The 13,055-nt window shown below is 36.6% G+C and overlaps 1 protein-coding gene across 4 annotated transcripts in view; it reads left to right on the forward strand.

The window, feature by feature from the left end:
- The window catches only part of SHOC2 (SHOC2 leucine rich repeat scaffold protein), an 85,088-nt gene that overhangs the window by 48,486 nt on the left and 23,547 nt on the right, over positions 1-13,055 (forward strand). For all 4 annotated transcript variants that reach the window (XM_040254419.1, XM_040254418.1, XM_040254421.1 and 1 more), the window contains exon 3: positions 8,871-9,008. In XM_040254419.1, coding sequence (XP_040110353.1) covers positions 8,871-9,008 — 138 coding nt within the window. The remainder of the gene's footprint in view (positions 1-8,870; positions 9,009-13,055) is intronic.

Below are 13,055 nucleotides of genomic sequence, written 5' to 3' on the forward strand. Positions count from 1 at the left end.
GGGTTTTGAACTACTTTCTTGCCTCAGAGTCTTTGTATTTGCTGTTCACTAAGCTTCCCCAGATATTTCCATTGTTTCTTTCCTCTTCCGTTATTCAGGTGTGTATATTCAAATGCTACTCCATTGTGGTTATTTTCCTTTTCTGCTTACTATCAATACCTCTGATCTCTCCTTCCCACCATAGGACTCTTTCCTTTGCTTTTTTTTCTTTTATAGCTTTTATACATCCTCAGTTCAGTTCAGTTCAGTCGTTCAGTCGTGTCCCACTCTTTGCGACCCCATGAACCACAGCATGCCAGGTCTTCCTGTCCATCACCAGTTCCTGGAGTTCCCCCAAACTCGTCCATTGAGTCGGTGATGCCATCCAACCATCTCATCCTCTGTTGTCCCCTTCTCCTCCTGCCCTCAATCTTTCCCAGCATCAGGGTCTTTTCCAATGAGTCAGCTCTTCACATCAGGTGGCCAAAGTATTGGAGTTTCAGCTTCAGTATCAGTCCTTCCAATGAATATTTAGGACCAATTTCCTTTAGGATTGACTAGTTGGATCTCCTTGCAGTCCAAGGGACTCTCAAGAGTCTTCTCCAATACCACAGTTCAAAAGCATCAATTCTTTGCTGCTCAGCTGTTTTATAGTCCAACTCTTAAATCCATTCATGACCACTGGAAACACCATAGCCTTGACACTAGATGGACCTTTGTTGACAAAGTAATGTCTCTGCTTTTTAATATGCTGTCTAGGTTGGTCATAACTTCTAAGGAGTAAGCGTCTTTTAATTTCATGGCTGCAGTCACCATCTGCAGTGATTTTGGAGCTCCAAAAAATAAAGTCAGCCACTGTTTCTACTGTTTCCCCATCTATTTGCCATGAAGTGATGGGACTAGATGCCATGATCTTGTTTTCTGAATGTTGAGCTTTAAGCCAACTTTTCACTCTCCTCTTTCACTTTCATCAAGAGGCTTTTTAGTTCTTCTTCACTTTCTGCCATAAGGGTGGTGTCATCTGCATATCTGATGATATTGATATTTCTGATGATATTGATATTGATATTTCTCCCAGCAATCTTGATTCCAGCTTATGCTTCTTCCAGCCCAGCGTTTGTCATGCTGTACTCTGCATAGAAGTTAAATAAGCAGGGTGACAATATACAGCCTTGACGTACTCCTTTTCCTATTTGGAACCAGTCTGGTGTTCCATGTCCAGTTCTAATTGTTGCTTCCTGACCTGCATATACATTTCTCAAGAGGCAGGTCAGGTGGTCTGGTATTCCCATCTCTTTCAGAATTTTCCGCAATTTACGGTGATCCACACAGTCAAAGGCTTTGGCATAGTCAATAAAGCAGTAATAGATGTTTTTCTGGAACTCTCTTGCTCTTTCAATGACCCAGCCGATGTTGGCAATTTGATCTCTGGTTCCTCTGCCTTTTCTAAAACCAACTTGAACATCTGGAAGTTCATGGTTAATGTATTGCAGAAGCCTGGTTGGAGAATTTTGAGCATTACTTTACTAGCATGTGAGATGAGTGCAATTGTGTGTGGTAATTTGAGCATTCTTTGGCATTGCCTTTCTTTGGGACTGGAATGAAAACTGACCTTTTCCAGTCCTGTGGCCACTGCTGAGTTTTCCAAATTTGCTGGCATATTGAGTGCAGCACTTTCACAGCATCATCTTTCAAGATTTGAAATAGCTCAACTGGAATTCCATCACCTTCACTAGCTTTGTTTGTAGTGATGCTTCCTAAGGCCCACTTGACTTCACATTCCAGGATGTCTGGCTCTAGCTGAGTGTGAGTGATCACACTATTGTGATTATCTGCGTCGTGAAGATCTTTTTTGTTCAGTTCTTCTGTGTATTCTTGCCACCTCTTCTTAATATCTTCTGCTTCTTTTAGGTCCCTACCATTTCTTCCCTTTATTGAGCCCATCTTTGCATGAAATGTTCCCTTGGTATCTCTAATTTTCTTGAAGAGATCTCTAGTCTTTCCCATTCTGTTGTTTTCCTCTATTTCTTTGCATTGGTTGCTGAGGAAGGCTTCTTACACTCTCCTTGCTGTTCTTTGGAACTCTGCATTCAAATGGGTATATCTTTCCTTTTCTCCTTACACCCTCACCTTGGTTATATATTGTTTATTTTTCCTTATTAAAATACAAGTTTGCTGAGGGCAGCAAACTTTTTTCTTGCCTTGTCCCTCTTTTTCCTGATCATCTCTTCAATTCCTAGAATAGTGTCTAACACACAATAGGTGCTTAATAAACATTTGTAGGATGAATCAATGAAGTCTATGTTCTCTCTGTAGGAAATCAAACTTTAAAAAATTGCTTAGTAAGTATGGAATGTGAGTCATAAAATGCTTCTTATTAATGGCTGGTGTCATCAATATGATAACATGGTACATTCATTTTCACTCAAAGGTACATCTGCACCACAGCCAGGAAAATTCTATTTATGGTTTGAAAACTGCTCTTCATGTATAGTGTAGGAGAGACTGCTCATTTTATGTCTTGAATCTGTCCCCCTCTCCACTTTCCTCTTTAGATTAAAAGATGTACAAAAACATTGAAAAATCACAAAATATAAATAAATAAAGTAGAAAAGAAAAACCACTCTTAAATCTAGCCAGAGACAAGTCACTGTTAAGATATTGATTATTATTCTTTAGAACCATCTGAAATGAATTTATATTTTTTAAGTAATATTTGGTGCCGGGGTCCAGCCCTGGTGGATCCAGGGAATTCGAAGCAGGGATGGAGTCAGCGAAGAGAAACTTATTTATTTAGAAATATAAAGAGATTAGGAAAGAATAATGTAGTAGGAAAATTAGTGGAGAAAAGATGCTGAATAACTTGGTTTACGTGGAAAACCAATAAAGTTCCAAGACAAGGAACTTACACCGCCTTTGTTAGGCCGCCGGCGCCCGCTTGAATAGAGAGGGTGCCCCGCCTTGGGTTCCCTCTCACATGGGTCTTAGAAGCCAGGGCAAATAAATAGACTAGGTGAGCCTCCAGCGTTCCAAGGCATCAGCCTGAAAAGGAGAGGGAGGGAGAGGGAGAAAGAGAGAGAGTCGACACGGGGGGAGCCAGATTTCCAAGAAACCAGTTCAAGAAGCTGGTCTGAGAAACTGGTCCATCCTTTATTGTCCGGGAAAGCTTTTTTATACTTTTGGTTGTACATAGAGATCAATGGATAATACAAAGTTATGCGGCGTCAGTAGCCCTGATCTTATTGAGACCAGGCTTTCTCTCTGTATACCTAGCTGTATACACAAGTCTTAGGTGATTTACATCATCTTCTGGCCAGGAGGCCTGTTAACATTTTATGGCCCTTTTCTGATAAGGGTCTGTCAACCAGAGAACTTATTTGCCTTAAAACTGTTGTTCTTACTAAAGTCTGGTGCCACTCTCAGAAAGCACTAATTAAGGTTACATTCTTATATAGCAAGGACACAACAATTTATAACAAGGAAAGAGGAGTACAGTGTTTTATAACAGAGAAAGTTCACTAACTCAAAAGTCTAGTGTTGCTAACATCAAAACTACTATATTCCTTTTTCTATATCCCAATTACATTGATTAATATCTTCCAGGTGCCTAAAAGATAAAGAATATGGAGGCCTGGCAGCAGTCATTGACTCAACAATGAAAACCCATCACCAGGATAATTTTTAGCTTTTTAGAAAAGGCTCTATATCTTTAAGATGCTTTAAGCTGCGTGCCTCTCGTCTCTCTCTTGGTTGAGGGGCTATAAACAATCATAAGTTGTAAAAGTCTGTAACTGTCAGGCAAGTTAGAGAGCCATCAGAGGGGTTTAAGCTGAGACACTCCTTTTATATGCAGGAGACTGTTAACTGGAGTGCTAAGTTAACTCTTTCCAGAGAAAGGTGGTCGGGGATAGCCCCCTGTTATGTCAGAAGAGTAGAAAGCACAGTACAATAAAGCAGGCAGACTCTGGTTTTGGGGGTAGATGCTCAGGAAAATCCAGGGTTACCCCTGAAGCCTGATCTCAGCCTTTGCTTTTTGCCAGGCCCCCTTCCTCATGACCTTTGCCACGGGCGGGATTCCCCATGCTGGCTCCCGGCAATTTGGATCATATATAGTAAAATAAATGTTTAGAAGTACTAGATAACCGGACAAAATATAGAAATAATAAATAGTGTGAAAGTATTTTATGAACTTCAATATTTAATATCCTGTCTTTTCTGAATTGTAACACAAGGTCCTATCCTGGCACAGTATTGACTAGTGCAGAGTTTATCATATATTCAGAATTGTCAGATGTTTCTATTTGCATATGAAGAAAAAAAGCTTGAGCAGTTATGAGTGTTGCTCGAAAGAAGAGAGATCTTAAGCTTCTTTTTTTCCCCCACACTAAAAATGTTTTGTACATTTAATAGGACATTTTGGATTAGTTTGGAAAATATTTTAGATTTTCCTGGAAGCTATCATTTATTATAAACATCCCTGAAGTTTTTTATATCTTTTTCATTGGACTGAAAAAAACTCAGTTCCTAAGGGAAAATGTTTTTCACGTCTTAAACTGTATACATGGGTTTTGGGGAAAATCTAAAAATAAGTTTCAAATTTAACTCAGCAATATATATAATTTACTCATGAGTTTATTGTAGTTCATGGACTAACAGATCAAACTTAAAAATCAGGTTATTTTTGTGTGCTGATGCTGTTAAAAAATTAAATCATATTTCCTGAGTTTTAAGCATTTTCAAAACCATAATTACTAGATTGTGAGAAGTATTAGTAGATGACACTCTCCTTAATGTATCAGAGTTAACATGATTTCCTCATGTGGCAGAGTGTTGTATTGTTAGAGGATGATTTTCTGGAGAGAATATATGCTCAAAATAATTCAGTTATCATATGGATGGTGATTTACATAAATCAAAAAGGATTTAACTGAATTTGAATCAAAGTAATTATATTCTACATTTTAAAAACAGTTATTTTTTAGTTTAATGTTAGATAGTCATGTGTAAGTTCCTGTCATAAGATACTGGTAATTCATCTGCTTCTGTGTTCATGGGTATCAAACTGGTATCCTGAATACTGTAAAAAAAAAATAATAAGTCCACAGATATGTTTGATAATGCAGTGTTTTGTTCTGTTTTAACCTAAAAATTAGTTGTTAGTATTTGAACATTAGATTTTATATGAAAATATAAATTTCTAGGTTTTTTTTGAAAAGTGTGAGGATTGGACAGTATTTGAGTGAATTCATTCATTTGAGGATTGACAGTATATCTCATCGCAACATTGCAGTGATGACCTGGGGCAGTTTTGGCAATGTTACACAACAAAGGACATTTGTTAATGTCTAGATGATTGTCATGACTGGTGGGGAGGTGCTCTTGGCATCTTTTGGCTAAAAAGACCAGGCATGTTGCTGATGCACAGGACACCTTTCTACAGCAAAGAATTATCTGGTCTAAAATATTTCAGTATTGAGTTTGAGGAGTCCTGTAAAATAGCAGTCATTGAGCTGAGTTGAATCATATCTGTTTCATATAAGCTATAGTTAGCCATAGTCTCCTCTCAACTTGCTTTATTTATGTGCTGGGACTCTTACATACTTGAATTTGTGCATCTTCCTTGAAAGTAGTAGGAGTTCCTTTCATAGGAATTGAAACAACTTTGAGTATTATTAGAAAAGTTGTGGCAAATACAGAAAACATTTGTTACTTCTGGCATGAAGAGTATTAGCATCCAAATTTTATTTTCCCCAGTTAATCATTTATTCTTTCAGTTAACATAGTGCTGTGTACTAGGTACTACACAACATGCAGAGGAGATAAATAGCTGCTTACACTTTAAGGCTTTTATTAGAGAATTGTTCTGTTTATCATTATGTAATGCTTTCTGTATCTCTGATAATTTTCCTGGCTTTGAAGTTGGCTTTGTCTGAAATCTGTGTAAATATTTCAGCTCTCTTTTGATTAACATTAACGTTGTATTTATCTATCCCTTTATTCTTAATCCACCTGTGTCTGTAAAGTAGGTTTTTAAAAGACTGTACTGTTTAGTGGGGCTGGGGGGCAGGGTCTTATTTCTTAAGTTCCCTCTGATAGTCTCTGTCTTCTTGCATTCACTTTCATATTTAAAGTGTTTATTGATTTAGTTGGATTGATATCAGCCATATTTGGAACTGTTTTCTATAACTTGTTCTCTATTTTTTTTTGTCTTAAATAATTTTTCTGCATTATCTAGGTTTAATTGAGCATTTTGTATTATTTCATTTTTTCTCTCAACATATCATTTATACTTGTATTATTTTTATTATTTTTTGCTTGTATGTATGTATGTTTGTGATTGCCCTGGAGTTTGTGGCATAAATTCACAGCTAATATAAGTCCACCATCAAATAACACTGTACCACTCAGTGTGGTCGCTTATAACAGAATATTCCCAGTTCTTCTCTCCTGTCCCTTATAACACTGCTGTCATTCATTTCATTTATCCTTAATGTATAGTTACCCAGTATATTGCTGCTCTTCATACTTTTAAGAAATTGTTATCTGTTAGATCAATTAAGAGTTTAAGAATATAAAGATTTTATTTTATCTTATTCCTTCTCTCTTGTTCTTTTCTCTGTGTAGAGCTAAGTTTCTGACTTACATCATTTTCCTTCTTTCTGAAGAACTTATTTTAATATTTCTTGAAAGACTGGTCTACTGGTGACAGATTCCCTCATTTCTGTTTATCTAAGGAGGTCTTTATTTCTCCTTTACTTTGAAGGATAATTTCATTGGGTACAAACTTTTAGGCTGGTGATTTTTTTTTTCTCTCAACACTTTGTAAGTATTCCATTCCATTCTTCTTGCCTGCATCATTACTGAAGAGAAGTCCAGTGTATTTACCTTGTTCCTATATAGGTAAAGTCCCCCCCCCCCCATCTTCCTTCAGAATTTTATCTTTGATTTTCTGTATATGATTTTGAATAGGATATGCCTAGGTGAGAATAGGAGGGGACTTTTATCTTCACTCTGAGAACCTGCAGTGGGACTCCTGGGAGTAAAGAACAAGGATTCCAATTTTTCCATATCCTTGCCAACATCTGTTTTGTTTTGTTGTTTGCTTTTGTTTACAGCCATCTTCAGGGGTATAAAGTAGTATCTCATGTAATTGATTTGCATTTTTTAATGATTAGTGATGTTGAGCAGCTTTCATGTGTTTATTGTTCATTTGCATATCTTTGGGAAAATGTTCAGTTTCTTTACCCACTTTTAAATTGGTTTTTTTTGGTTGCTGTTGAATTATGGAAGCTCCTTATACATTTGAGCTGTTCATCCCTTCCCAGATACATGATTTGTCAATATTTCCCCCTATTCTGTAGGTTGCCTTTTCATTCTCTTGATAGTGTCCTTTATACACATAAGTTTTCAATTTTGAAATCTAGTTAATCTGTTTTTTCTTTGTTGCTTAGGATGTGACAGTAATATGCCCTACACCCATTTTTTAGTTTTATGCACTTTATTTACTTCTCTTTAGTTCAGTTCTGGAGAAAGCAATGGCACCCCACTCCAGTACTCTTGCCTGGAAAATCCCATGAACGGAGGAGCCTGGTAGGCTGCAGTCCACGGGGTCGTGAAGAGTCAGACACGACCGAGCGACTTCACTTTCACTTTTCACTTTCGTGCATTGGAGAAGGAAATGGCAACCCACTCCAGTGTTCTTGCCTGGAGAATCCCAGGGACAGGGCAGCCTGGCAGGCTGCCATCTATGGGGTCACACAGAGTCAGACACGACTGAAGCGACTTAGCAGCAGTAGCAGCAGCAGCAGCAGTTCAGTTCAGTCACTCAGTCGTGTCTGACTCTGTGGGACCCCATGAATCGCAGCACGCCAGGCCTCCCTGTCCATCACCAACTCCCGGAGTTCACTCAGACTCACGTCCATCAAGTCGGTGATGCCATCCAGCCATCTCATCCTCTGTCGTCCCCTTCTCCTCCTGCCCCCAATCCCTCCCAGCATCAAAGTCTTTTCCAATGAGTCAACTCTTTGCATGAGGTGGCCAAAGTACTGGACTTTCAGCTTTAGCATCAGTCCTTCCAAAGAACACCCAGGGCTGATCTCCTTTAGAATGGACTGGTTGGATCTCCTTGCAGTCCAAGGGACTCTCAAGAGTCTTTTCCAACACCACAGTTCAAAAGCATCAATTCTTCAGCACTCAGCTTTCTTCACAGTCCAACTCTCACATTTACTTGCTCAGTATTTCCAACTTTACCCCCCTAAAAAAGGAAAAATCATGAGAGAGCCAGTCGAGCTTTTATAAATAAGTTTTTGAAGACAGAAAAACATTAAGAATAATCTAAATTGCCCGTACAGTCCTTTCAAACAGAATGAGGAGAAAAATACCTTATTTTGTATCCTTTTGAAGTAATATTAAATTGAGAAGCAGTTTTTGATTTCTGACTCTCACTTTACATATTTATATAACATCAGAACACATGCTTATTTGAAAGCATATATACTTTGAGGTAAGATGACCCTCAAATTAAGGTCTATCTGATATTATTGTGTTGAACTTGATTTAAAAATTAGTAAGCTCTTTTTGAAGTATAGAATGTACAAATGTAAATTTGGTTAAATTGGTTAATTAAAAATATATAATATTGGTTGATAATGATTTACAGTCAACATGTTAATGTTATCAGATGTCATTTTCTTTTTTTCTTTAGGTATAATTGACATAAAACCATATATTAGCTTCAGGTGTACAACATAGTTCAGTATTTGTAAGATGCCATTTTCAAATAAGAGTTTCAGATTTTGTTTAACTTTTACTTTGTGAGAAAAAATATAGTTATGATATAAAATGTTTTATCTCCCAGAAATTCTTACATTTTTATGTTGATCAATTTACAGGTGAATTATGTAACCTCATTACGCTGGATGTAGCTCACAATCAACTTGAACACCTTCCAAAGGAGATTGGAAACTGCACACAGATAACCAACCTTGACTTGCAGCACAATGAATTGTTAGACCTCCCAGATACTATTGGTATGAGAAAAGAAAGAAGATACTGTTAATCATTTCTAGCTACTTGGACATTAAAATCTATTTCAATAAATAAAGTTAAAGGATTAAAATTCAGCATTGTTGAAGTGGTAAAACTTCTAAAAGATAGTATTTTAAAATCATTTTTTATTTCCATTTCTAGGAAAGGAAAATAAGTTTTAGGACATGAGCTCAGTTAAATGGTAAACAAGATAGAATATTGAGTAATGTGGATACGTTCTATAACTGTGCTTAAATTGCAGAATGGGTGTGTTTTCTGTTTTTGCTTATTTCCAAAATGTTGCATGCTCTTGTATAGAGTGTGGTCCCTTCTATGCTAAAATAGACCAAACTGAAAAATAAGATCATTGCTGTTTAGTTTTTAAAACATGGCAAGTACATTTTAAAGTTTGTTCATATGTAATATTGAGGAATTAAAAGATGTCTCAAAATGCATAATGTGTTTTGACGACATAGTCAAACTACAGAAAGTTGATGTGTTCTGTATTTATAAATTCTTGTTTATATTTCTGAATGCCCCCAAATTTATACGAACTATAGAGGGAATTTAAAAATTTTTGGATGCTTTTAGTTATCACTGTGGTATGAGGAAACTATTAGGTTTATTTAAAAAAGTATTCTGTACTTAGTTTATATAATTTTAGTAATGAATATTTATAAGGTTCTATTACTAAATTGCATGAGGCCTATGATAATGTTATCTTTCTCCAGAGAATTTTTATTTGCTTCTCTCAGGTACCTAGAGTGACCACTTTAATCCATCATGTTCTAAGGGTTGTGATTTTTCTGGTCCTCTCAAGTGATTCAGAGGCAAACTGCAGAGTAATTGGAGGGCCGTTTTAATTCTGATTGACCCCTCATACTAGGGTGCAGCACTGTAGGGTCCTAGTTGATGCTGATTACTAGACTCCTCACCCTTGGCAGGCTCTAGATTTTGACTCTTGGCAAAACATGCCTTTGCTTTTCAGTTACATCTTCTGTTTAGGAGAGCGGTCTTAGGACAAAAATCTCCCATGCTTTGCTTGTTTCTGGGTTCCCAGCTGGTTTCCAGCCTGTTTACTGCTAGTCATTATCATACTCGTTTTCTGATTTTTGTTTTAGAAGTGTTCTTAGTTTTCTGCAATGGGAGAGTTTGCTTGAATTACCTTGAATTACTTTCTGCTTCATTAGTTGAAGCAGAAGCAATTGTAGCAGAATTTTTTAAAAATGTTACAGTAGACTGTCTCTGGTAACATAACAACTATTCACAGAAAAGTTAATCTGAGACCTCTTCAGGTTATAATAGCTAGCCATTAGAACCTGTATCTTTCTGATTCTTGTCCCCTTGAGTCTAGAACAAAAAGACAGAAAAACATAAAATAAATGAAAAAAGTCATGGGAGACGGCACTAGAAGTTCTAGAAAGAGAATAGAGGTAAGACAATGAAGCTATAAAATATAACTTAATACTATTTCCCTGAACTTGACAAAAACCCAGATAATAAGATTGAAGTTTCTTACCAAGATGAAATAATGAAAAAAGATACATTCTGGTAGGAGTTTTAAAAATTAAGTTTACTAATTTTTAATAAACGATATGGGCTTCCCTGGTGACTCAGCAGTAAAGAATCTACCTGCCAGTGCAGGAGACCCAGGTTTGATCCTTGGGTTGGGAAGATCCCCTGGAGAAGGAAATGGCAACCCACTCCATTGTTCTTACACGGGAAGTCCCATGGACAGGGGAGCCTGGAGAACTGCAGTCTATGGGGCTGCAAAAGAGTTGATCACGATTTAGCAACTAAACAACAAGAATAAACAGTATGTTCGTGTGTAATGTTATAAAACCTTTGTCTAGTTTCAGTTTCAGAGTAATGCTGATTATATGGTAAGTTGGGAAGTTTTCCCTACTCTTCAATTTTTGGAAAAGTTTGTATAAAATTGGCATATTTCTTCCTTTAATATTTGATAAAGTTCATTGATGCAGCCACCTAGTCAGGATTTTTCTTTATTGGAATGTTTTTTTTAAAACAATTTCAGTTTTTTTGATAGACATAGGGCTATTTAGGTTATCAGTTTCTTCTTGAGAAGACTTGATCATTTGTGTCTTTCATAGAATGTGTTCATTTCATTTAATGGGGATAAAATTGTTCATAACATTTGCTTATTATTTCAATGTCTATAGAATTTGTGGTAATGCCATTTCTCTCTTTTCTGATATTGGCAATTTATATCTTCTCTCTTTGCCTAATCAGTCTGGCTAAAGGTTTATTAATTTTATCAGTTTCATTGATTGTCTCAAAGTATTGATTTTACTCTGTTTTTCCCTTTGTTTTTATTTCATTGATTTCCACTTTGACCTTTCTCATTCCTGTTTGTCTGCTTACTTTGATTTTATTTGCCGTTTTCCTAGTTTCTTATAGTGGAAGATTGAGATTATTGATTTAAGACCTTTCTTCTCTTCTCATAGAGTCAGTTTAGTTCAGTTCAGTCTCTCAGTCGTGTCCGACTCTTTGTGACCCCATGGACTGCACCACGGCAGGCCTCCCTGTCCATCATCAACTCCCGGAGTTTACTCAAATTCATGTCCATTGAGTCAGTGATGCCATCCAATCATCTCATCCTCTGTCATCCCCCTCTCCTCTCACCCTCAATCTTTCCCAGCCATTTAGTGCTATAAAATTTCCCCCTACGTACCACTAACAACATCCCACAAATTGACATGTGTTTTATTTTTTGTTTTGTCCAAAATGCTTTCTAATTTGCCCTTTTGTTTTCTGTGATCTATATGTTACTGAAAAGTTTATTTAGTTCCCAACATCTAACAGTTTTCCAGGGGTCTTTCTGTTACTGATTTCTAATTTCATTGTGGTTGAGAACATGCTCTGTGTGACTTGAATCATGTAAATATATTGGAACTTTTCTTATGGCTCAGTGTATGGTCTATCTTGATAAGTATTCCATGTGCAATTGAATATGTATTCTTCTTTTGTTGAGTAGAGTAATGTGGATGAGGTAGTCAGTGAATTTATTGTACTGCTAGCCCTTTTTGGTAATTTTTTCCTCCCAATTTTTATTAGTTATATTGTTAGGACGTGCAACATTTATGGTATATCTTGTTAAGCCCGTCTCTAGTTTAGTCTAATTGTTCACCAACAGTGCTTGCTGTTGCCATAGTTGTTTCAAGTTATTTCTTGGTTGGTTAAAGTCAGTCTTACAGTAATTTTCTCAGAAATCGTTCCTAAACAGTGAAAGTGAAGTCGCTCAGTCCTGTCCGACTCTTTGCAACCCCATGGACTGTAGCCTACCAGGCTCCTCCATCCATGTGATTTTCCAGGCAAGAGTACTGGAGTGGGGTACCATTTCCTTCTCCAGGGGATCTTCCCCACCCAGGGATCAGACCAGGGTCTCCCACATTGTAGGCAGATGCTTTACCATCTGAGCCACCAGGGAAGACTTACTAACAGTAGTTTTCTAGTTTTTGTATGTTTGTAACCTTTATATTTAAAAAACTCTTTGATGGATATAAAAATCATTGGGTTCAACTTCCTTTCCTTGAGCATCTCAGGAGACCTAAAAGGTAGCTCTTTTGTCTTCTAGAATTGAATATGCAACAGTATGAGGCTGGTCTAATTGTTTTTTTTTTCTCATAATGACTTAATCTTTGTCTTTGGCCACCCAAAGGGTTATTTCTTTATTTCTAAAGTTCAAGAACTCTACTATATTTCTACTCTACTATATAAGTGTTAATCTTTCAGGTTCCCATTTCCTTGGGATACTCTGAACCAGTTCAGTAATAAAGGTTTAATTTTTACTTCAGTATAAATCACCTATTGACGTGTTTACTTTGTTGTATGTTCCTATGTTGAAATATGTAAGTTTGCTTATTTTAAACAAGAAACTGATTTTGATAGTAAAGGAGAAAAGAAAGAATAATGCATTTTAACATGATCACTTTTCAGTGAATGACACATAAAAGCACTTTAAAAAGAGACTTTTATAAAATTAAAGGCTTCTCAGTCTTAGAAAAGTAAAGATTGTTTACTCTAGCAAA

The sequence above is a fragment of the Oryx dammah genome, unplaced genomic scaffold, assembly GCF_014754425.2.
Source record: "Oryx dammah isolate SB20612 unplaced genomic scaffold, SCBI_Odam_1.1 HiC_scaffold_14, whole genome shotgun sequence".
In the NCBI taxonomy this organism is placed as follows: domain Eukaryota; kingdom Metazoa; phylum Chordata; class Mammalia; order Artiodactyla; family Bovidae; genus Oryx; species Oryx dammah.